This window comes from Rhinoderma darwinii, chromosome 3 (assembly GCF_050947455.1).
Source record: "Rhinoderma darwinii isolate aRhiDar2 chromosome 3, aRhiDar2.hap1, whole genome shotgun sequence".
NCBI classification, from domain to species: domain Eukaryota; kingdom Metazoa; phylum Chordata; class Amphibia; order Anura; family Rhinodermatidae; genus Rhinoderma; species Rhinoderma darwinii.
This window is the reverse complement of record NC_134689.1, coordinates 190,977,716-191,004,563: the sequence shown is the minus strand read 5'-3', so window position 1 is coordinate 191,004,563 and position 26,848 is coordinate 190,977,716. Positions and strand designations below refer to the sequence as shown.

Sequence of the window (26,848 nt, the reverse complement as noted above, 5' to 3'; positions counted from 1 at the left end):
GATGTGCGCTACCCCAAGATGCTGCTGGCTCATTTGGATGGATAACAGGATCCATCTGTTATCCATCACATCCATGTTATGAACTTAGATGTGATCGATAACAGATGGGTCCTGCACGGATCCACTTTTAGGGCATGACCACACGTGGTGGATTTCCTCCGCAACTGTCCGCATCAATGCCGCACAGAATCTGCGTTGCAGATTCTGCTGCGGATCTGCACAGAATGTGCAGAAAATTGATGCGGACTAGCTGCTGCGGACTGCGGGAAAAGTGCTTCCCTTCTCCCTATCAGTGCAGGATAGAGAGAAGGGACAGCACTTTCCCTAGTGAAAGTAAACGAATTTCATACTTACCGGCCGTTGTCTTGGTGACGCGTCCCTCTTTCGGCATCCAGCCCGACCTCCCTGGATGACGCGCCAGTCAATGTGACCGCTGCAGCCTGTGCTTGGCCTGTGATTGGCTGCAGCCGTCACTTAGACTGAAACGTCATCCTGGGAGGCCGGACTGGAGACAGAAGCAGGGAGTTCTCGGTAAGTATGAACTTCTATTTTTTTGACAGGTTGCTCTATATTGTGATCGGTAGTCACTGTCCCGGGTGCAGAAACAGTTACTGCCGATCGCTTAACTCTTTCAGCACCCTGGACAGTGACTATTTACAGACGTCTCCTAGCAACGATCCCGTCATTACGGGAGCCCCATTGACTTCCTCAGTCTGGCTGTAGACCTAGAAATACATAGGTCCAGCCAGAATGAAGAAATGTCAAGTTAAAAAAGCAAGACGCATCCGCAGCACACATAACATGTGCATGACAGCTGCGGACTTCATTGCGGAAATTAGAATCTCCATTGAAGTCAATGGAGAAATTCCGCCATGAGTCCGCCACTGCTCCGCAACAGACAGAGCATGCTGCGGACACCAAATTCCGCTCCGCAGCCTATGCTCCGCAGCGGAATTTTACGCATCGTCTAAACGAACACTGCTAAATTAAAGTGAAAGTCAATGGACAAACGGCTCCGCTGCAGATTAACGCTGCGGAGTGTCCGCAGCGGAATTTAAGTGAAATTCCGCCACGTGTGAACCCAGCCTTAGGGCATGGCCAGACGTGGCATGTTTCTGCCGACACTGTCCGCATCAATGCCGCACATAATCTGCTTTGCAGATTCTGTTGCGGCTTTGCCTAAAATGTGCAGGAAATTGATGCGGATTAGCCGTTGCGTATTCAGGTGAAGAGTACTTCCCTTCTCTCTATCAGTGCAGGATATAGAGAAGGGACAGCCCTTTCCCTAGTAAAAGTAAAATAAATTCATACTTACCCGGCCGTTGTCTTGGTGACGCGTCCCTCTTTCAACATCCAGCCCGACCTCCCTGGATGACGCAGGAGTCCATGTGACCGCTGCAGCCTGTGATTGGCCTGTGATTGGCTGCAGCCGTCACTTGGACTGAAACGTCATCCCGGGAGGCTGGACTGGAGGAAGAAGCAGGGAGTTCTTGGTAAGTATGAACTTCTATTTTTTTTATAGGTTGATCTATATTGTGATCGGTAGTCACTGTCCAGGGTGCTGAAACAGTTACTGCCGATCGTTTAACTCTTTCAGCACCCTGGACAGTGACTATCTCCTGACGTCGACTAGCAACGCTCCTGTAATTACGGGTGCACACACGTAGTCACTCGTAATTACAGGAGCCCCATAGACTTCTATGGGCCTGCTCGTGCCGTAATTTACGGCCCGTGATTACGGGCATTTTTACGTTCGTGGACATGGGGCTTCAGTCTGGCTACAGACCTAGAAATACATAGGTCCAGCCAGAATGAAGAAATATCCTGTTCGAAAAAACCAATACGCAACACAACACACATAATATTTGCGGATTTCATTGCAGAATTTAGAATCTCCATTGAAGTCAATGGAGAAATTCCGCAATGAGTCCGCAACAAGTCCGCTACACGTCCGCAACAGCCAGTGTATGCTGCGGACACCAAATTCCGCACCGCAGCCTATAGTCCGCAGCGGAGTTTTCCGCCACATCTCACGAACCCAACTAAAAAGGTGTGGAAAGAAATGGAGAATATGTCCGCTGCGGATTACCGCAGCGGACTGTCCGCAGCAGAATTCCAAAGCAATTCCGCCACGTCTGGCCATGCCCTTACTGACAGACCTGACGGGTAAAAGATTCATTCAACGATACAGCTGCTCTGTATAGAGAATACAGAGCAGCTGTATCTCAAAAAGTAGAAATAATTTTGAATAAAAACGAATTGGAAAGTTGCACAAAACACAGTGTCATTTTTATTTTAAAAAAAAATCACTTTCAAAGGCTTACATAGCCTTTAAAATAAAATAAAAAGTGATCAAAAAGTCATATGTACCCGAAAATTGGGCCAATAAAAACTGCAGCTCGCCCTGCAAAAAAAAGCCCTCACGCCGCTCCATCTACTAAAATATAAAACAGTTATGGGTCTCAGAATATGAGGACAAAAAAAATATGAGTGTTTTTACCTTGTAAAAATAGTAAAGGATAAGAAAAATATATATAAAATTGGTTCTGTCATCATTTTTTTGACCTGCAAAATAAAGTCAACGTGTAAAATTTTAACGCACACAGTGAACACCGTAAAAATAAGCCCCAAAAGAAACTGTTATTTCAATTCAACCCACAAAATAAAGTTTCTCTGTACTTTATATGGTACATTAAATGGTACCATTAAAAACCACAACTCATCCCACATAAAACAAGCCCTCATGCAGCTATGTTGATGAAAAAATAAAAAATTTATAGTTCATGGTTTGCGAAAAAGAAAAAATGACATTTGGCTGTGTCTCCAAGGGGTTTACACTAAACACTACAGTAAAACGATGTTGGAAAAACGAACTGTCCAACTATTAGGGTATGTTCACACGAGGGCGTCCGTAACGGCTGAAATTACGGGGATGTTTCAGCTTGAAAACATCCCCGTAATTTCAGCCGTAACGGCATGTGCAGGCGCTTGAACGCCGCGTCCATTACGGACGTAATTGGCGCTGCTATTCATTGGAGTCAATGAATAACGGCTCCAATTACGCCCAAAGAAGTGACAGGTCACTTCTTTGACGCCTCGTGTGAACAAACAAACGTCTGCCCATTGCTTTCAATGGGCAGATGTTTGTCAGCGCTATTGAGGCGCTATTTTCGGACGTAATTTGGGGCAAAACGCCCGAATTACGTCCGTAAATAGGCCGTGTGAACATACCCTTATATGGGAGCTCAGCTCAGCTGTTAGAGGTGTCTGTTATAACCAGCTTGTTGACTGTTTCCAGTGATGTCCAGTAGAACTGTGAATACAAAGTTACTCATCATTTTAAGCTGGTTAATTCGATATATGAATAGAAAAATGTTACTCAAAAGTGAACATACAATTTAACTATAGTTAAGAGTAAGGAGATTGTTAAGTAACAGTAAAGTAGAAATATTCAATAACATAAAAAACAATAAAATATGAAACTTTTTTTTGTCAAATATACAGCATTTTGCAATTTGAATGTATACCATAACAAAGATATCTAAGAAAATGACAATGTTACAGTCTTAGTGATAGCAATACATCTTCTGTGTTCATTCTTAATAGATACCTCAAATCAGCTATGCATCTACAGCACCAGAACTAAGTGACAACAGCAGATATGACTTCTTTTCACGAGTGGTCCCACCTGACTCCTATCAAGCCCAAGCAATGGTTGATATCGTAACAGCACTGGGATGGAATTATGTATCCACATTAGCTTCCGAAGGGAGCTACGGAGAAAGTGGAGTTGAAGCCTTTACACAGATTTCTCGGGAATTTGGTGAGATTGCATTAACCTGTATATTATATTTAATATTGACAAGCTTCTAATGTGTTACATTTGTGAAGCGCTGCACATTCTCCATGGAGCAGTAAATGTAACTGCAGATATATATCTGACAGATTCTATTGTGTTGCAGCTCAAGCTTATAGGTATATTTTCTGTTCCTGAAGTTATTGATAGAGATTTTTGACAAAAAGCTGTGCCTACAATTTCTATATGAGCCATTTCAGGTCGACAGCTGGAAAATAATGATTGTGTACCATTGTGCTTCCCCCTCCTACATCTAATATTATTTATGATTATAAAAATAGTTATTATTAATATATTTATAAATGTTTTCATGTGTTGAGTTCTGTTTTGTTTTTTTTTTACTTACATGTTGTGGTTTACCAGGCATTAAAACACTTGATGATACTGTAAATGGATTATATGGTAGCTGGTTGGTTACTCATGCTAGAAATTCATTAACATATTCCAGAAACAGGAAATCAATATCGTTAACAACAAAAGGGAAGACTGATATATACTGTAAACAGATGCCCGCTTAAGTTAGCCATACATATAGGACGATAACTTGTTAACGGGTTTCTCTGCCAGCAATTTTTTTATCACCAATTCCCATTTGGCTTAACTAAACATGCATTTTATTTCAAGTAGTATGAGAGAAACAAAAGAGTAGGCTTTGAAAATCAAAAACGGTACATCTAATAATCCACTTGAGAGAGGATCCTTGAGACTGTCCCACAGTACCCCATCCACATTAGATAAGCAGTGCACACAGAAGGAACCAGAAGATACACCAAACAGAATCTAACATTGGACCTCAATCTGGAGTCTACTGAAAGTTGTGGATTGTACGACATTTTTGAAGTGTATTCTAATTAAAGCTGGATTTCAGCGTTTTGGTTTTTTTTTTGTGAAAATTACCTATTTTTAATTTTACTACTATAGTATTACGTAGTAAGGTATTAGGTATTAGAGTGATGTCTCGGGGAGCAACTGGCACTTTGAAATTGAATCAATTGTTCTAATTTAGAGAAGGGCAAGAAACCACGGCGCCACTTGGTGTGGATCAAAGAAGGTGGAGGTGAGAAATAGATAAATATATGCTCACCGTGAGGTTAGAAGAGTTGAATGGAGGAGTCCACGAAATAGCTGCTGCCAGATCCGGGCCGGTTACCGAGGTAACCGCTTGGGTATGATGAGTGCAAGTGGAAAAAGTTAGGCTGGGTTCACACGACCTATTTTCAGACGTAAACGAGGCGTATTATGCCTCGTTTTACGTCTGGAAATAGGGCTACAATACGTCGGCAAACATCTGCCCATTCATTTGAATGGGTTTGCCGACGTACTGTGCAGACGACCTGTTATTTATGCGTCGTCGTTTGACAGCTGTCAAACGACGACGAGTAAAAATACAGCCTCGTCAAAAGAAGTGCAGGACACTTCTTTGGACATTTTTGGAGCTGTTTACTCATAGACTCCAATGAAAACAGCTCCAAAAACGGACGTAAAAAACGCCGCGAAAAACGCAGCGAAAAATGCGAGTTGGTAAAAAAAACGTCTGAAAAGCAGGGTCTATTTTCCCTTGAAAACAGCTCTGGATTTTCAGACGTTTTTGGTCACTACGTGTGCACATACCCTTAGGATCTATGTTGGCGCTGCTGCGTGGTGTAGACGGGATAAAGATCCAGAAGCCAGGTAATCGTAAAATGTTTTATTGCTATGCAACGCGTTTCAACGCCGAACTGGCGTTTTCGTCAGGCATGGTGAACACAGAAAGAGACATGTATATATACAGAAAAGAAGTCATCTGGTTCGGGCCAGTTCAGACTGGACAATTAGGCAAAAAAAACGCCAAAACCTCGGGCGGGTCAGAGTTCAAAACTCTGTATTGACAAAAATTGTGTTTGGCAATAACATCATATGTATGAAAGTCCTACACCAGCTTTAACGTGGCATCGCTCTCCAGTCACAGCATGTGAATTACTTAATGTCTTCTACTGTTCTTATTCGAAAAATGTCAGTGAACTATGATAGGTGAGACGTGCCGTTGTTTAATAGGGCGGCTATGTTCGCAAACAGGCAAGTGTGGTGTTAGGAAATACAGCAGACACTGGTGCACCACTGAACAGGTTCACTAGTCTTTATATATGACCCAAAATATTACTCTCTACTAAGATCGGAGCTTCAAGCCTCATATAAATAGTGCGGCTATGGTCAGTATTTTCCATTCATTTTTTAAGCTGAAATCGAGCTGGATCCTAAACATAGAAAAACTTTATTGGTAAGATTTATATTTAGCAATTTTGCATCCACTTCAAATTTTGGCTTAAAAATATAGATGCAAAATACTGAATAAATAGCCACTGTGTGCATGAGGGCTACAGTTTAGCATCCCAAACGTGATGAGAAAAGTTGCTGGTAGTCATACAGCAGTTGGAGCAAACTTTCAACAGGATCAACACATCTCAGTTGGTGTAGGTAGTTAGCCAGAAACACCAAATAATCCTGAAGATTATAAGTGGAATAGGGACCTAACCCACTCTTCATTCAACAGCCAAGCATTCTCACTCATTTCAGAATCAACTGGCAAAACTGCACAAAAAAGTCCTTAAAAACTGCGAATGTGAATATGGCCTCATTGGCAATAATGAATATGGCATGAATATTGGATCAATTTTGGTTTATTATATGAATTTAGAATATCCTAATTTTGTCTATTCTGCCAGAAAAAAAATTCTTTATATGGCCTGCCTGACAATATGTTGTGGTGCCCATTTTAATAAACATCTGAAGAAAAAGAATTAAGACTGTTAGCTATAATTCTGTACATGTAAACATAAAAGTTGCTGAATCTTTGCTATTTTCAATTGCCTCAGGAATGGCATTGCCTTAAACCAATCTATTCTACTTTCAAATGCTTCATAAATTTCACAATCTACAGCAAATAATTCCAACAAATCAATAGTCCCAAAAGAGGTTTTAACTCTAATAATCCCATGGTTCTGGAAGCAAATGCAGGTTTCATGGAAAATTCAAAGTCTTTCTTCATAGTAAATTTGAATTTAAGTTTGTGTAATATTATTCATATGACATACTATAATCTACAGGAAATTTACTGGAAAATCAGGCAATAAAAAATCTAATCAATACATCAGTTAATATGATCGTTTATACATTTGCATCATGTCCACTGCACATCTCAATGTTTACACGAGATGTGCTGCCGACTAGCGAGCATTTTTTTGCCGCATAAAAGATGCGATCAGCTGATAAAAAAGCATTTGATTGTTTGTTGGCTGATCGCTGCCCTGTTTACACAGGGCAATGATCGGGAACGAGTGTTCCTATGGGCATTAAATAATTTCCTATCATGCTTTTATTGCAGTGTCCTTATAAGGCTATGTTCACAAGGGGTATTTTGCAGGAGGAATATCTGCCTCAAAATTCCGTTTGGAAGTTTGAGGCAGATATTCCTCTCCCTGCACGCCGATTTTCACAGCGATTTTCGCGCCGTTTTTCGCCCGCGGCCATTGAGCGCCGCGGGCCTAAAACAGCGCGAAATACGCTTTCTCTGCCTCCCATTGAAGTCAATGGGAGGTCAGAGGCGGAAGCGCCCGAAGATAGGGCATGTCGCTTCTTTTCCCCGCGAGGCAGTTTTACTGCTCGCAGGAAAAAGACGCCGACGCCTCCCATTGAAATCAATGGGAGGCGTTTTCGGGCCGTTTTTGCCGAGTTTTGCGACGCGGTTTCTGCGTCAAAAAACTCGGCAAAATACTCCATGTGAACATAGCCTAAATCTGCAATAATTGATGTTTTTTGTTTTGAAAACAAGGGATTGGCAGTCATGAGAATTTTGAATTCCCGCAGCTGTCCGGTTATTGCTTTCCAATAGCTGTTTCTTCAAGGGGGCATACTGTATTTAGAACATGTTGCATCTGCTAATGCAAATATGTCAGAGAACTGCTATAAAAACCATAGAATTCTAAAATCCCTAAAAACGGTGATATCACAGTTCTACAATGCTGACTGTAGTGCCAAGCGCAAATCACATGATACTGACCAAGTGCCAACTGACTCTGGTGAAAAGATTTAATAATGCTATGACATTGATTTAAAACTGTTCGTCGGCTTACTGGCATAATAATCACAGTCGTAGAGGGTGTGACCGCAACTGTGGGGAAGGAGGCCGCAGGAGACCTATCCCGGATCCCCTCTGGTTGCTACATCAGGCGGCCTGTGCCACGCTGCATATCCAGTCCTGATGCCGGGCAGCGTAAGGTTGCTATATGCAACACAGTTTGGGCCTGACGTGACAGCATGAGGGCATCCATGGTGAGCCTTCTGCGGACAAGAGAAGACAGAGAAGCTGTATGCAAAGGCTTTTTAAAAATATTTATATAAATATATCTGATCTGGGCAGGAGCTGATCAGGGGGTTGGGTCTGATCGGGAAGGCTTTCTGTTCAAAGAAGGGGCCTAGTACTGGGCCCATCAGTCGCGTACCGTTTACGCCCTTGCTTAGGTTATTTTTAATATTGTGCATAGTATACTATTACCTTATGAATGCAATGTTCATACTTGATATCATTTGGGGCTATTGAATATTGCAAGCCAATAACAGCTTTAAAAAGTCCAATGTGGTCCTTTCTTCCCTGATCCCTTCACACGGCTAGGGTCATTATCTTGTGAAGCTTGTTTGGAAGACGTGAAGATATTTGCCTATGCTGTCCTTTTCATTATGTGAACAAAATGTTTAATTTGTAGTGGAAAATGAAATGTTCATGCAGTTAAGGGATTTCATGGTGCATTATTTCCATATAAAAGGATGGCACTGAATAATTTCTCGTAATAGTATATGATGAGTGTCAGGCTGCTTTCCCAAGAGTGGATAATCGCAAATTCTTACTGTGTATCTATTTGTCTTGGAACAATTAAAACAGTTGTTTCAAGGCAGACATTTATTTAATTTTAATCTTTTACAACTGCTCTGGAATAGAGCTGAACATGGATTGGACCATTGTGTACAGAAATCACATAATATCTATCATTGTTTAGTCACAACTTGTGTATACAGCTCTTTTTAAAAAAGGAAATGTTAGGTTCTTTTCACAACATTTTTGACTTGCATTTTAATGAATCTTAACGGACAGAATAACATATAATTAGGGTTAATAACAGATGCTTCCTATTTCGACCCATTTTTTCATTGTCTTCAAAGGTAAAAGTAAGAAAATTTTAGGTCTCTGTATTTTTCTTTTTTTTTAATGGTCAGAGTAGTGTAGAAGGCTTTGCTATTTCTTACAACCCCCCAAAAATGTCCATTTTGTCAGACTTCCAGTGTATTTGACAGCAGGCATATCTAAGCTTGCAGCTCTGTTCTTGCCATCAAATACACCAGAACCCTTAGCAGAAACATTATGGTCCCCATAAGTTAATGGGATCTGTCATGATTCGTTGAGATATATTTAAAATTAGATCTGTCATACCAGTGGCTCTGTTAAAGAGGTTATACATTAATAATTTCATACCAAATGTCCATAAATGTTGTTAATAGGCGTCATTTTCAGTGTTTCTAGCATTAAAAAAATATATCTTTCTCACTTTTTTTTTTTTGCTTGTTTCTGAGTGCGCCTTGGTTCTGCTGCTAATCTGTGCTACTGGGGCAGGCTCTGAGCAGAATCAGTCTCCTTCCTCCTCTGGCCGATGACAATTTAGTCCCTTCTTACTATTTTTGAAGATAGGTCACGTTGGATCCGGGGTAGTGAAGATATACACTGTGTGACATCCACAAAATTCACTTCCTTAGAAACCAATGAAAATATGATTAAATATGATTAAATATGATTAAAACAATAAAGACTAAGTGTGCATGTGCAGGGTTTATATCTGTTTCAGGATGCAGAGCTTTATGGTCCCTACAAGTTGAGAAGGCATTTCCTCAGCTATACTGTCATGCTACTGCATAGGCTCTAATTCTTCTCTGACAAGAAGGGCATAAAGCTATTTCAAAACCCTATAATATTTCCCTCGATGCCACACATAAATAAAAATACCAAATAATGTAGCAGGATATGAATACTTTATTATTACTTTAACAAATAGTTGTACAATCCATTAAAATCACCCAATTAAAATCTAATCTGCAATAAATTGCACACAAACAGGGCAGTGTGATATATAAGGCAGGACAAAAACAGTATTTTTACATACCCGCTAATGCATCTATGTTCATCATAGTAATAAACTAACCAGCAAGCATTTACTGTATATGAAAAATTGCCAAATTGTTACATAAGAGTATATCCATTAAAACAAATGCAACCTTAATACACAAGTAGGCATTACCCACCATATGCCATACTAACTGCCTTCACACGGTTCAGCACCCCAATGTGCATTTCACACCTGGCTTCATGTCCGTGTGAGAGCCTGGTCGGTCCCCCTACGGCGTCGCTCAAGGCGTCCGGAACTTGATACAGCGCAGAAGCACAATACCAAGTCCCATAATGCACCGAAACAGTGCATCTAATATCCATATGGCCAGATAAACAAAAACAAAAAAAAGACAAGCGGCATAATATACAAACATAGAAAATTGCTATTATATTATCCACATTAAAAAATTCTAATTATTACAAAGAATAGATCATAATTTATTACCAGTCTATTGCCAATATATGGAAGATATTACATGGATTAAAGACCGCTACTGGTAGGTAAAAATGATTGCCAAAGGACATGCAAAATTGAAGGAGAAAGATGATCAGGTATAAAATTTAATTAGTTTTAAGTCCTCCTATCACAATATACAGGCAGAATAACCAGTATAATGCAAAATATAATATCTTTATTAGATACAAAATAAAATACAAATTCTAAAACAGAACGACAAACCCATGATGCAAGGATCCCCACACATAAATACGATAAACCTCCTATAGAAAAAAAACATGGCTAAATACAGCAAAGTGCAAGTGCCTGAACAATAAATGCAGCAGCCCTATACTGACAAGTGTCGAGTTAGGGAAAACAATTAGACTAGGCAGGCATAAAAAGGAGGACAAAATACAGATCAAAAGAGGGGGACCCTGATCCCCAGCATGTGTTTCGCCACCTGCTTTCGTCCACCTGCAGACTCCTTTGTGATAGGAGTATTTGATTTGCTATTCAGGTGGGATTAATTATTGGTGATTTGTGAGTCCTCTGTTGGAGGAATTAATTTGTTACAAGTGTCAAACAATAAATCCCTAAATATGCTGTAGCCTAATATCCACAAGTCCTAAAAAGGCATTACTAAAAAACAATATAAAAAATTGTGAAAAAATAGATATATACAAACCAATCTGTTACAGGTGTGAAAACAATAATTCTCTCAATGGCTTACGGCATGAAGTAGACAAATATTAATGTGGATGTGAATGCATAAAGCTTAAGTCCACAATTGTGGACAAAAGTAAAAAATAAAATACTATATGTTTATAAATCGTATGACCCACACAGTGGCAAAAATATCATAAAAATGTTTTTAAAAAATAAATAAAGAAAAAGGGGACAAAGTAACAAAAATAAATAAAAGAACGCAAAAAGAAAAACAGGAAGACATTAAAAAAAAAGAGAGAGAGATAAAGAGAAAAAGAGAAAAAACAGGGGGGGGGGGCGATGGGGAGCGGTATCATGTCACCATGACATATCTGAGTAGGGTACCAAATAATGCACATCATTACACTTAGGCCCCATGCACACGACCGTAAAAAACCTCAGTTTTTGCGGACCGCAATTGCGGGCCGCAGAAATGGACGCATTCACTTTCATTGAACGCGGACACCTTTCTGTAGCGCTACGGATGGGTGTCCGTGCCGTAGCACCGTGCTGGAAATTATGGAGCATGTCCTATTTTTCGTATTTTACGGGCTGTGCTCCTATACTTTGTATGGGAGCACAACCCGAAAATGCGGGTGGCAGTCGGCGGTCGGCCGTGCCCGCAATTGCAGGCCGTGATTGCGGGCACGGTCGTGTGCATGGGGCCTTACATAGTGCTTTATCCACAAAAACCACCAACACCTCCAGCCAACAAAAAACATCGTACCTACTCTTTCATGTCATGCCCACTAGAAGTTTTCTATTCTATGCAGTATATAATGCCACAGATCAACAAATATAAACTCTAAAAATCTTTACACATATAGTAAACATTGTATTTATTACATCCATATACGATCCAGCCAGATTATATCCACCAAAGTCCTAGCCCATACATTGTTAAAAAGATATTTTCCAAGAGCTGAAGAATATAGTCCTCCGTGAATAGAAAGAAAATAAAAAGAAACAAATTTACAATCACAATCCTCTCCTATACACACAAAGACCCCATTCGGAAGTCGGCACACAAATTTATTCAAGAAACGGAGCAAAGCTAACCATTTTGTTTAAACCCTTGGGAAAGACAGTGTGTAGAGTCATAATCAGTTTACATTCTCGTTTGGCTGGGGGCTCTCTGTATGTTGCCACCTTTACTTCCAAGCTAGATTTTTTTTAGTTTCATCAATTTCTCCAAATCCTGTGTCTTTATTGCTCCTTTTATATCCCTCACATGCTCCAAAATTCTCACACCCAACTGTTGGCAAGAACATGTCGCATAGTAGATCACAGCGGTCGATCGACACGTGATGTAATGGCAAATCTTGTACTCTTTAGAACCTAAAGAGTCAACAAAATTTTGAGACCGTAACATCAATGGACAGGTCCACAGTCTCCACAAGGCTATGATCCCCATCTAGGACCCCGTGAGCCAAAGATAAACCCTGATGTAGGGACTACATAATGGCTCTTCACTTATATGTCTCTTAGATTCCGTGATCTGCGTGGTGTGAGTGATGGATATTGGGATAGGGCTTGACTGAGATCTCTATCAGTATGGAGAATTGCACAAAACCATGAAAAAATGGCCTTCATTTCACCCCATTAAGCATGGTATCCAGTAAGGAATCTTACCTGATCCCCTTTATCTATCTTCTTATGTTTGGGTATCAATAAATAATTTCTTGGAGTGCTCCTTGCTCTTTTGTAACCTTGATCAATATCTCTTGTTTTATAGCCTCTGGCTTAAAACCTCCTAGTTAGTTCTTGTGCTTGATTCTCAAAAGCGAGCTCAGTTGAACAAATTCGGCATGCCCTCAGGGATTGTCCTGTGGGAACCGCTCTTTATATCTGTGGAGGATAAGATTTAGAGTATGTTCACACGGCCTATTTTCAGACGTAATTCGGGCGTTTTACGCCTCGAATTACGCCTGAAAAGACGGCTCCATTACGCCTGCAAACATCTGCCCATTGCTTGCAATGGGTTTTACGATGTCCTGTTCAGACGAGGTGTAATTTTACGCGTCGCTGTCAAAAGACGGCGCGTAAAAATACGCCCACGTCAAGGAAGTGCATGTCACTTCTTTGGACGTTTTTGGAGCCGTTTTTCATTGACTCCATTGAAAAACAGCTCTAATTACGTCCGTGATGGACACCGCGAAAAAAGCGAGTAATTGCAAAAACGTCTGAAATTCAGGATCTGTTTTCGCCTGAAAACAGCACCGTAATTTCAGACGTAATTTTTTAAGACGTGTAAACATACCCTTAGCATTGAGGAGTTAACAGATGTCTCGTTCCTGAGATTCATAAAGCTATTTCTATTGGCTGCTCTGCAGAGAACAGAGGATCACTATGCAAAGACCTGACTGTGGGGAGAGTGACTGAGCACGCACGTTCACCAGCTCTCAGCTCATTGGGTGGACGTGCACATTGCTATACACTTTTAACACTAGGGGACATCATACTATTTAAGTAAATGTTATAACTTCACTGAATCGTTTTTTAACAGCACGTAAATGGCAAACAATGTTCATTTTTTTACGATATGTACAATGAATATTATATTCAATGGTGGGACAACCCCTTTAAGAATGGAAACCATGGCAGTAATATAAACAAAACTTAAAGCGGATGTCAGATTTTTTTTTACGGCTTTTTGCTGGCAGCATAAAATAGTGACAGACACACTGATTTCAGCCGTCTATTACTCATTCCGTAATGTTCAGTAGTTTCTGAGATCTGAAATCAGTGTGTCTGTCTCTACTTTATGCTGCCGTCAAACAGGAAAGCATAAAAATCTGACAGATTCTCTTTACCTTAGTTTTGCAGGTTGATATTTACTATATCATGTAATATATTTACCATAAAATTGCTAAATGCTGACCCCGCGGTCCCGCTTCCAACTGAATCTGCGTCCGCAGGATGCACATTTAGTTGGGTTGAATGCTGGAGCCTTGCTCCATCATTCACTGTGCCACAAGCGGCTCGGCGTAGGCAGGCGCGATTTAGTGACGTCATCGCCCCTGTCTGTGCCGAGTCACTCACAGCACAGTGCAGAGGAGGAGAAGCATTCTTCACCCGTCGAGGGAACGGGGATAGGTAAGTAATTATGTTATTATTTTTCTATTAGGTACCTATGGGGGCATTATACTGGGAATGGGTGGGGAGGGGGCTCATATGGTAGCTGCTGAGGGGGCATTATACTGTATGAGGGGCATTATACTGTATGGGGCAACTATGGGGGCATTATACTGTATGGGGCAGCTATGGGGGGGCATTATACTGTATTGGTCATCATACTGTATGGGTCAGCTATGGGGAGCTTTATACTGTATGGGGCAGCTATTGGGGGCATTATACTGTATGGGGGGGCATTATACTCTATGGGCCAGCTATGGGGGCATTATACTGTATGGGGAATTTTAGTGTATGGGGCATTATACTGTTTGGGGCAGCTATTGGGGCATTATACTGTATGGGGGCATTATACTGTATGTGGCAGCTATGGGTGGCAATATATGTGGGGGCAGCTATGGGGGCATAATACTGTGGGGAAGCTATGGGGGCATTATACTGTGGGGGCAGCTATGGGGGGCATTATACTGCATGGGGGGAAGCTATGAGGGCATTATACTGTGGGGGGGGGGTAGCTATGGAGGGCATTATACTGTGGGGGCAGCTATGGGGGGCATTTTAATGTGGGGGCATTTATGGGGTCTGTCGGGCAAAGCTACTGGGCATAGGCGTACGCAGGGGTCTGGTGGTGCTGGGGAGGAGTAGGGGGCCCAAGCTGAATTCTGGTACCAGGGCCCATGAGCCTTTAGCTACGCCCCTGGCAACAAGTAATGTTTTACCGCTATTTTGATCTATTATGTCTACTTAGTTGCTATTATTGGCATCAAGTAGAACTGAAGATGTCCACAGGTGAGATTTTAATGATGTTCTCAAAGTTTCAATTACATTCTAATAATGTGAATTATAATACAACAAGGCAAAATATTCAACCTGTTGAAATCTTATTCCGTTAATTGAGATACTTATGGGTAAGGCATGACTGAGTACAGGACAGCAAACGTTTATGAACATAGACCTTGATCACTTTTTGGCATGCCGCCATATCCTTGTCTCTTCCCTAGCACATTCCACCACCACACTTCATGAAAGAATATGAGTGACTATGTGAGAAAAGGCCTGAATGCACCTACCTTTCCTGTTCACTGCCAGTTTCAATTCCATGGTTAGTTATAAATTATTCTATTAGATAGTTGCCCCTCCTAACTGAACTTAAAAGCCTAGTCATTTGAATTGGACACAAGTTGTAAATTAGTCCTCAAAAGTCATGTGTGAATCTAACAGTTTATATCATAAGTGCCAATATTTTTTACTTTTATGCTATTACATAGGAAAAATATGTGAAATAAATGTCCGTCCTGTTCGAAATTGATCAAAGAGTTTACGAGAGCTCTGCTTAACTTCTAATATTGGCTTTGTCGTAATATTTGTCGAATTTATCCACTGGTCAGACACATAAGCTTGTGATACTATTAAACCTATATTAGGACGACGGTTTGGAAAGAATTTTGGTCAAGTCGATGCTTCTTTTCCGTTAGATAAAGCTGTGTTTAGTCTTCTGCCTCTCTCTTTTCTTCACTTCCCCACCCTCTAGCTCTGTGTAATAGATTCTGCTTTCTTCTCTGCCACCTGGGAGGTCATGCTGTTGCAGAAATGGCAGAGAGGGGTTGGCATGTTTTTCCTTGTCCTTTTGATCATGTTACAATACACTGACAGTATTAAGGATCTCTCACTGTGAGCTTCATAAATATGTATAAACATTATAGTGACTCACATTGGAATGCTGCATTTCCATTTACAGGATTGCTTTTCTGAACACCAAGTGGGGAAAGTTAAGGGGCTTTGTTGGCTGACATAAAGAGTTTGACTGAATAGTGCATAATAGTGATTTTAATTAGTTATTGTACTCTATGAGAGGAGAGAAAGTAAAGTATATTGTTTTACTAGAATTTGAATCCTTCATGTTTTAATTCACTTTGGACCTGTTAGGGAGTATACTATGAGAACTTTATTATGTTGTAAACAGGTCATTCCCGGATTGTGTTCACTGTTCTGCTGTCCAAGGATCCCATGCAAGTATCCCAACATTTTGAACCAGAACAAATGGAGTGGCTGTCCAATGATAACTGCTCCATCCACACTATCCAGCATTGATCTATGATAGAAGACATTACTAGACCCTGTACCATTAAAATAATTGATTCCCCAAGGAAGTTGATGCTGGCCAATTGGAGCACAGAACAGTGGACAAAATACAATAGAGGACTTTATCCTATCCAACAGGGTTATGAGGAAATAGATACTCATACACGTATACTAGCTGCCATTAAAGTATATCAGCCAAGACGACACAGACACCAGGGGGCCCCTTTGCTCTCGAATAGCTCAGTATAAAACACCTCTTTTGGCTCTCTGACACCATCCACCAGTAATTGTGAGCCATGAAATTCATTAACTCCATCCCTTACCTGTAATGTAATAGACAGTAGTAAGCTGCTTTTAAAGGAACAGTGTCATCACAAATAATTTTTTTATATGTTAAAGATGTTAGTGCTTTAATAAAAACGTTTATATTCATTTGTGTGTTTGTGTTTTACTGTTTCTTATTTTTACACTTTTTCTTCCCTATGGGGGCTGCCATTTTTTGTTCCATTTCTGTGTGTGTCGATTAACGACACACACAGACATGGAATACGGCAGCCACAGTCCCATAGGGACTGCGAACGGCTCCCGTCCCATTGACTGCCGTGTACGGCGTCTGTGTGGGAACTGCGCATGCGCCGCTCCCACACAGTCCTATTCGAAATTGGCGCCGTCCGGCGCCATTTTCCTGTGGACCGGAAGTCGCGGCCGGACAGTAATATTACTACTTCCGGTCGCGGCTTCCGGACTTGTGCACATGGAACAGCGGCAGCAAACGGAGCGGACGGGCCGGAGGGAGCCGCGGCGGCAGGAGCAGGTAAGAGATTTCAATGTATGTTAGTGTTTGTGTGTGTTTACTACTGTATGTAAACCTACTACACTGTGGGTTACCTCAAAAAATGGCGACACACAGTGTAGGAGGTTAAACCTTTCAAACCCCTCGTTTATCCCGGCGCTAGCCAGGATAAAGGAGGGGGGGATGCTGAGAGCTCACTAGAGCGAGGGCTTTTAACCCAATGTTGCAATGCTGCAATTTTGGGAACTAGCTCCATCTAGTGACCAAAAATGGGTAGTATTATAAATTAGAAATAATTTATAATATTTCCTGACTCGCGAAAAAAATAAAAAAAATTTGAACAATGTTTAATCACCCACACACTAAATGTTAAATTTTTTTAAAAAAAACATGTTTTTCTGGCAACACATTCCCTTTAAGGTGACCATGGCTCCCCTGACCTACTGGGTCCCTGTGCAGCAGCACGGATTGTATTTGTGGTATACTGTATGTATGTATATATATATATATAGACAGAGGAAAAGGGAAAACAGCTCCTGATTTTCAGACGTTATCTAAGTCACTCATGATTTTCACTGCGTTTTTTATGGCCGTTTTTCGGGCTGTTTTTCTATAGAGTCAATGAAAAATGGCTACAAAAACGGCCCAAGAAGTGACATGCACTACCTTTTCGCAGGCGTCTTTTTACGTGCCGTTTTTGGAAAACAAGGTGTAAAAAAACACCCAATCTGAACAGAACGCCATATTTCCCATTGAAATCAATGGGCAGATGTTTGGAGACATTCTGCTCCTGTTTTTTCAGGTGTTTTTCGAGGTGTAAATGTCCCGAAATTAGCATGAAAACACTCTGTGTGAACATACCCTAAATGTATCTGTTTGTAAGACACGCAGTTATATCCCACAAAATGTTTGCTAATTATCATCCCCCATATGTCTACTTTAGTTTGGCATCGTTTTTTGAACATCCTTTTATTTTTCTAGGATATTACAAGGCTTAGAACTTTAGCAGCAATTTCTCACATTTTCAAAAAAAATTCAAAAGGCTATTTATACAGGGGCCAGTTCAGTAGTGAAGCGGCTTTAGGGCCCTAAATATTAGAAACCCCCAATAAGTCACCCCATTTTAAAAACTTCACACCTCAAAGTATTTAAAACAACATTTAGAAAGTTTCTTAACCCCTTAGACGTTTCACAGGAATTAAAGCAAAGTAGAGGTGAAATTTACAAATTTCATTTTTTTTGCAGAAATTCAATTTTAATCAATTTTTTTGTAAGACAGAAAATTTTACCAGAGAAATGCAACTCAATATTTTTTGCCCAGATTTTGCAGTTTTTAGAAATATTCCACGTGGGGTCCTAGTGTGGTAATGGACTGAAGCACCGGCCTCCGAAGCAAAAAAGCACCTAGTGGTTTTTGGGCCTTCTATTTATTAGAAAATATTTTAGGCACCATTTCAGGTTTGAAGGGCTCTTGCGGTGCCAAAACAGTGGAAATTAGCCAAAAATGACCCAATTTGGTATAGTGAGCATTTTGACCCCACAGGTTTATTGCAAAAATTATTGAAAGTAGGCCGTGAAAATGAAAATCTACATTCTTTCAAAGAAAATGTGGGTTTAGTTAATTTTTTTCATTTTCACAAGGACTAAAGGAGAAAAAGCACCACAACATTTGTACAGCAATTTCTCCTGAGTAAAATAATACCCCACATGTGGTCATAAACAGCTGTTTGGACAAACAGCATGGCTTCGAAGGGAAAGATTGCCATTTGGATTTTGGAGCTCAAACTTAGCAGGAATGGTTTGCGTTGGCAATGTCGCATTTGCAAAGCCCGTGAAGGACCAAAACAGAGATAACACCCAAAAAGTTACTCCATTTAGGAAAATAGACCCCTTGAGGAAATCACCTACGGGTGTAGTAAGCATTTTGACCCCACAGGTGGTTCATAGATTTTATTAGAATTTGGCAGTGAAAATAAAAACAATCCTTTTTCTTCAATAAGACGTAGCTTTAGCTCAAAATGTTTCATTTTCTCAAGAAATAAAGAAAAAAAAGAACCCCAAAATTTGTAAAGTAACTTCTCTGGAGTACGGAAATACCCCATAGGTGGTCATAAACTGCTGTTTGGGCACACGGCATGGATCAGAAGAGAAGGAGCACCATTTGGCTTTTGGAGTACAGATTTTGTTGGATTGATTTCTTGGCACCATGTCGCTTTTGCAAAGCCCCTAAGGTATCAGTACAGTGGAAACTCCCCAAAAGGTGACTCCATTCACGAAACTACACCCCTTGAAGAATTCATCTACGGGTGTAGTGAGCATTTTGACCCCACAGATGATTCATAAATTTTATTAGAATTGGGCAATGAAAATAAAAAAAATCCTTTTTCTTCAATAAGACATAGCTTTAGCTCAAAATTTTTAATTTTCTCAACAGATAAAGGAAAAGAAGAACCACAACATTTGTAAAGCAATTTCTCCCGAGTACGGCAATACCCCATATGTGGTCATAAACTGTTGTTTGGGCACACGGCAGGGCCTAGAAGGGAAGGAGCGCCATTTTGCTTTTGGAGTACAGATTTTGCTGGTTTGGTTTCTGGTCACTATGTCGCATTTGCAAAGCCCCTGTGAGACCAAACAGTAGAAACCCGCCAGAAGTGACCACATTTTGGAAGCTACACCCCTCAAGGTATTCACCTAGGGGTGTAGTGAGCATGTTAACCCTGCAGGTGTTTTGCAGAAATTAGTGTGCAGAGTGTTGCAGAGTGAAAATTGAAATTTTTCCATAGATATGACAATACGTGGTGCCCAGCTTGTGCCACCATAACAAGACAGCTCTCTAATTATTATGCTGTGTTTCCTGGTTTTAGAAACACCCTACATGTGGCCCTAATCTTTTGCCTGGACTATCGACAGGGCTCAGGAGTGAAAGAGTACCATGCGAAGTTGAGGCCTAATTCGGCGACTTATAAAGTTCTGGTTCACAATTTGCAAAGGCTCTGATGTGAAGTAATATAAGAAACCCCTGAGAAGTGACCCCATTTTGGAAACTACACCCCCGAACACCCTGATCATTTTCCCCCACAAGTCTTTTCCATAAATGATTGCGCTGCGGATGGTAAAGTATTACAATTAAAATTTTTCCCTAGATGTGACATTTCATTGGGAAATATGTCATGCCCATCTTGTGCCACTGGAGACACCCCCCCAAAAATTGTTAAAAGGGTTCTCCCGGGTATGGCGATGCCATATATGTGGATGTAAACTGCTGTTTGGGCACACTATAGGGCTCAGAAGGGAGGGAGCGCCCTTCAGCTTTTGGAGCGTGGATTTTGCTTGGTAGTAGTTTTGTTTGAGTATTACTAGTATTTCACTTTATAATGTGGGGGTACACGTAAGTTGGGCAGAGTACATAAGGGGCATAGTTAGGTGGTTTAATAATGGGGTAAACAATAAAATAATCCATAGATATGTGTTATGCTGCGAAGCAATCCTATATGCACAGGCCAGTCTCTCACTGATAAATGGTGTCCTTTCTTATACCCCTTTTGGTCCACACTCCGCACCTATGCAGTTTGGGGAATTTTGCAGGGAAGTATTGTCCTGGTATAATACGGGCACCCTCGCTTCCAGCAGATATGTTTGGACCCTACCCTTCCTGGTTCCCTAATTTTAGGGCCTTGATAAATCTGTACTTGAAACAGAAGAAATGTTCCTGACTTATTAGACTTAACTTATTTTTTGTTTTCATAGACGTAGTGGTATGAGGGCTGTTTTTTTGTGGGACGAGCTATAGTTATTATTGGTACCATTTTGGGGTACATCCTTTTTGTTGGGAGGAAGGGTGATCAAAAAACAGCAATTCTGGCATAGTTCTTTTACTTTTTTTATATAGCGTTTACCACGCATCATAAATTACATGTTAACTATATTCTGCGGGTCAGTACGATTCCGGCAATACCAAATTTATAGCACTTTTATATTCACAATAAAATTACTTTTGTAAAATTAATGTATTTTTTTTGTCGCTTTGTTGCAAGAGCCATAACTTTTTAATTTTTTGCCTATGGAGCTGTATGAGGGCTTGTTTTTTGTGAGACGAACTATAGTTTTTATAGGTACCATTTTTGGATACATGCGACTTTTTGATCACTTTTCATTAACATTTTTGGAAAACAAAGTGACCAAAAAAACAGCAATCCTGACAGTATTTTTTAGGTTTTTTTTACGGCGTTCACTGCGCGGGACAAATAACATAATATTTTTATATTTCATGTCGTTATGGATGCGGCGATACCAAATATGCATAGTTTTATTATTATTTTTCAATAATAAATGGCTTGATAAGGGAAAAAGGGGGATTGTGTTTTATTTTATTACTTGAAACTTTTATTTTATTTTTTACAGCTTTTATTTTTACTTTTTTTCCACTTTTTTTTTTACACATTTCTTTAGTCCCACTAAAGGACTTGAAGGTCCAACTGTTTGATGTTCTAATACATTGCTCTACCTATACAGTGCAATGTATTAAGAATGTCAGTTGTTCACTGACAGCAAGCCGATCAGGCTCCGCCTCCGGTCGGGGCCTTATCGAATTCTATAATGGCAGACAGGAGGCCGTTGTTAGCAGTCGGCAGCCTTTCCATCGCTTTGCAGGGCTGCCGATTTGCTACAAACCACTAAGATGCAGCGATCACTTTCACTCGCTGCATCTAAGGGGTTAATGGCAAGAATCGGAGCTAGCTCCGGTTCCTGTCGTTACAGCGGAGTGTCCCCCACCCACTGCTGATGACGCCTGAATGACTTGTGAGCATCAAAACATATGACTGAATTTATTCATCAAAGATATGATGTTAGACTCACCTTGCTTATATTTAATTATTTTTTGGTACTCAATTTAAATATAATTTGTTTTGTCAAAAGACTCAAACTGTGTGCTGTCTAAGAGAGAGATATGCAAAAATGTTCAAGGACTTTTTAAAATATAAGTAAAGTTTTCTATACTGGACACCGAGTACCAAACAATATCAAACAAATATAAAATCAAGTATGTAAAAAAAATAATGTTAAAGGGTTTTTAGATGTTTGTTCAAAATGTCATGTAGGCACTTCAGTGTATCCTATATATAATCTTACAAGTACGGATCCAAGCAAAGTAGTTGTGTGCAGCGTCGGACTGAGGTTCCTTGGACCCACCAGAAGGAATGATTCTGATGGTGGACCCACCATCCATACAGAACATATACACGACCACTTTTAATTGGATTGTAATATTTGTTGTTTTCATTAAACATGCAGGACATATAATTAAAAAGTTTAAAAACAAGTTATTTCTAAATTAACTTAATAGTACTGATAGGAAAATGCTTGTTTCCTTAAGATCACCATGACTACTGTTCTAGCTTCTGGGTGGTTTTGTTTTACTTTGAGCCTGAGGGTATGTTCACACGGCCTATTGTCGGCCGTTTTTCGGGCCGTAAACGCCAGAAAAATGGACGAAAATATGGAAGAACGCCTCCAAACATCTGCCCATTGATTTCAATGGGAAAAACGGCATTCTGTTCCGATGAGCGTTTTTTTTTTAAAAACGGCCGCGAAAAAGAAGTGCAGGTCACTTCTTGGGACATTTTTGGAGTCATTTTTCATACTCTATTGAAAACAGCTCCAAAAAAGGCCGGACAAAATGCAGCGAAAAACGCAAGTTGCTCAAAAAACGTCTAAAAATCAGGAGCTGTTTTTCCCTTGAAAACAGCTCCGTATTTTCAGACGTTTTTAGTCTAGTGTGTGAACATACCATTACTCTTTTCTCTGTCATTCTGCCTATCAGGTGTAGGGTTGTATTTATACCTGGCTTCCTCCACCTGTTCTTTGCTTGTGAATTTTTCTGTCTGCAGTCGTTTTGATCAAGATACTTATCTATACCCTTCACCTTTGACTTCTGGACTACTTGGACATTGACCTCGTTTATTTAGATAACCCTTTGTTTACCGATTTTGATTATCTGCTCCCGGCTGGTTCTGACCTCTGCTTTACCTGATATCCGCTTGCCCTGTTTTGGACTTTTTGTTTACCCTCTGGCTGTCTGGTTATCCTGTTCAGTTTTGCCTGCATTGCACCTTATCCAACACTGAACTCTGCTAAGACAACTTGGGTTCTATGCAGCAAAGACCATCCCACCTTGTGGTCGGATAGAGTAGCCTTAGACTCTGTCTATCAGAGTTGTGACGGATTTGAGGTTGCTGATTTATTTGCACGCTCCCTCCTGGCACTCTCCAGTAGCCTTAGGGGAATCGCTCAACTTGCAAGTCCATAACAAGTACCAAGTGCCAAGTAACAGCCTCCAAGGTAAGCTCCAAATGCGTTGTGTTTTGCTGGACTGATAGGGCCATATTGTTTTAGGGTCCATTATTGTGCAAGAGCCCAGGCTCACCGGAGAATCCTCTAGTACTCTGGTGGGCCTGTCTGAACCTAGTTCTGTGAATGTAAGAACAGATGATGGAATGTGTTTGTGTGACCAAGATAACTCACCATGGCCTCCCAAATGGCCATTAATGGCTGTAACTTATCTACAGTAGAAAGATTACCAGCAAGTAAAATTATTTGTATAGTACAAAAACATTAATAAGAGTATTTACGTTTTACATAGCTCTGAGGAGGTACTTGTTCATCTTGCAGAGATGCAGCTGGTATAGGTAATCTTACAGGCAATGCTCCTTAGGAAAAGTATGCAAATTAGCTCTCTTCCAGAAGGTAGAATACTGTCTCTAGTGACATCTATAGACGGCTGCCCTGTAATTCAATGTCCAACTCATTAAAGAGGCTCTGTCACCACATTATAAGTTCCCTATCTCTTACATAATGTGATCAGCGCTGTAATGTAGATCACAGCAGTGGTTTTTATTTCGAAAAACGATCAATTTTGACGGAGTTATGACCTATTTTAGATTTATGCTAATGACTTTATTAATAGACAACTGGGCGTGTTTTTACTTTTTGACCAAGTGGGCGTTGTAAAGAGAAGTGTATGACGCTGACCAATCAGTGTCATGCACTTCTCTCCATTCATGTACGCAGCACATAGTGATCTATTCACAATCCCGAAACTTCGGTAACGTTTGTGTGGGACTTAATGACAGCAAGCGTGATCTCGCGAGATCATGCTGTGCTGTGTGAGTAAGTCCCACACAAACGTTACCGAAGTGTCGGGATTGTGTATAGACATCGCGTCCTTGCTGGAGGTGATGTCTATTCACTCTCAAGACACTATAGTAAAGTTAATGTGTGAGTAAGTAACAGCACATCGTGATCTCGCAAGATCACTATGTGCTGAGTAAATGAATGGAGAGAAGTGTATGACGCTGATTGGTCAGCGTCATACACTTCTCTCCACAACGCCCACGTGATCATAAAGTAAAAACACACCCAGTTGTCTATTAAGAAAGTCATTAGCATAAATCTAAAATAGGTCACAACTCCATCAAAATTGATCGTTTTTTTTAAATAAAAACCACTTCTGTTATCTACATTATAGGGAACTTATAATATGATGACAGATCCTCTTTAAAGAGCCTTGAAACATGACTAGCTATATCAGCCAAACTAAAGGCAAGCTTCTATAGAAAGCTGTTTTGTAGTTTTTGCTCCTCATCAATACAGTGCAAGGTACTAGTTAGCTGGGTGAGATGCCTTTGATGCAGCTCTGGGAAGGTACTGGTTCTTCTTGCAGAGATCCAGCTGGTGTAGGGAGTCATACAGGCAATACTCTCTGGGAACAGTATGGGTGTCTCTGGTCTGAATGATATACCTAGTCATGTTTCAATGCTAATTTGCATACTTTTCCTTGTAAGACTCCCTACACCAGCTTGATCTCTGCAAGGTGAACCAGTACCTTCCCAGAGCTGCATCTAAGGCATCTCACCCAGCCAACCAGTAATCTACCCTGTACCGATGAGGATCAAAAGCTCTGAAATAGCTGTCTATGACTTGGCTAATATCCCTAGTCATGTTTCTAGACTTTTTAATGAGTTGGATGTTGACAGGGAAGCTTTCTATAGGGGACACTAGAGAGACAGTTTTCTTCCTTCTGGTGGAGATTTAAAACCTGTAAGTGCAACATATTCACCATTTTTGTGTGATTATAACAAGTCAGGTAACAACCCAATTCTACATGCATAGAAATTAACATCAAAGCTTTATAGATGTTCAAAGTGAATAGTATGTTCTTATTTTAATTCCAGCCCACTAAAAGATATAGGACAACTTTATAAAAATATTGTTGTATTGCTTATTTAAGCATTATTTGAACGTGCTTCCTAAGCTTAGTGTATACCACTTAAATCATGTTCATTTAAGGCACAAAGCCACTTACATTCAGTTAATTTCATGCTCTAAATGTCATGTATTTTATACACCAGTGCATTAAATACAATCCCAATATGTTCTCTAGGTTAAAAGGCTTACATAAAATCTTTGTCAAATCCTAATGGATAAAACAAATGATGAAAGTAGTATGAAATATCTAGAGGCTCATTCATAATTGACCAAATGCTGGCATGTTAAGATACAATCAATGCTGTTTTGCATGAGGAAAATCAGATTTGTAAGATCATAGCTGCACATGTTTTGTACATTGAAAGACATAAAAATGAACACTGAACCAAACTTAACTGATTTGATTATTTCACTTTTTTAAACATTCTCAAAGTATTTTTAATTTATTCTTATAGTTATTATGTAAATGATTTAAGGAATCTGTTGTCCTCAATTTAGGTACCACCCACCATAATTAAGCCATTTTCACACATCCACAATGCAGGCGTATTTTAGCATCCATATTATGGCTGCTATACGAGACCTGTACCTCTCGCTGTTCATACTTAGATCATGTATAAATTATATAATATATATGAATTATTTCTTCACGTATGTTGCTCAAAGTGGGTGGCAGGATCCTTAAATTATGGAAACCCTACTGTGATTATATGAGTCCAGTTGCACTGTTAAATCTGTAATCCGTGAGATTGTTGCCCTTTTAGGCTGGATTCACACGAGCATGTTCGGTCCGTAAAGGACGGAACGTTTTTTGGCCGCAAGTCCCGGACCGAATACAGTGCAGGGAGCCGGGCTCCTAGCATCATAGTTATGTACGACGCTAGGAGTCCCTGCCTCTCCGTGGAACTCCTGTCCTGTACTGGAAACATTATTACAGTACGGGACAGTTGTCCTGCAGCGAGGCAGGGACTCCTAGCGTCGTACATAACTATGATGCTAGGAGCCCGGCTCCCTGCACTGTGTTCGGTCCAGGACTTGCGGCCGAAAAACGTTCCGTCCTTTACGGACCGAACATGCTCGTGTGAATGCCTGAGAGTAATATTTTCTCTCCAGTATATGGCGCATTACAAAGCAGTCAATGTAAGTACAATTTCTCCAAACCAAATTTATCGTTATGCATCTTTTGGGTTTTATTTATTTTAATTCCTTTTCATCCTGACAAAGAAATGTTATCTGCCTAATGTCAGTTTCCCAGTTAGGCATTCGTAACATTAATTAATTTATATTCCCCTTTCTTTTTAATGTGGAACTACTGTATGTAGCGTATAATCATATAAAAATATTAGTATATATGATCCATAAAATAAGCTAAAGTAAAGATAA

General features: G+C 40.3%; 1 protein-coding gene across 2 annotated transcripts in view; it reads left to right on the top strand.

Moving 5' to 3' along the window:
• Positions 1-26,848, top strand: part of GRM8 (glutamate metabotropic receptor 8) — a 1,038,560-nt gene that overhangs the window by 312,034 nt on the left and 699,678 nt on the right. For both annotated transcript variants that reach the window (XM_075857175.1, XM_075857176.1), the window contains exon 3: positions 3,607-3,823. In XM_075857175.1, coding sequence (XP_075713290.1) covers positions 3,607-3,823 — 217 coding nt within the window. The remainder of the gene's footprint in view (positions 1-3,606; positions 3,824-26,848) is intronic.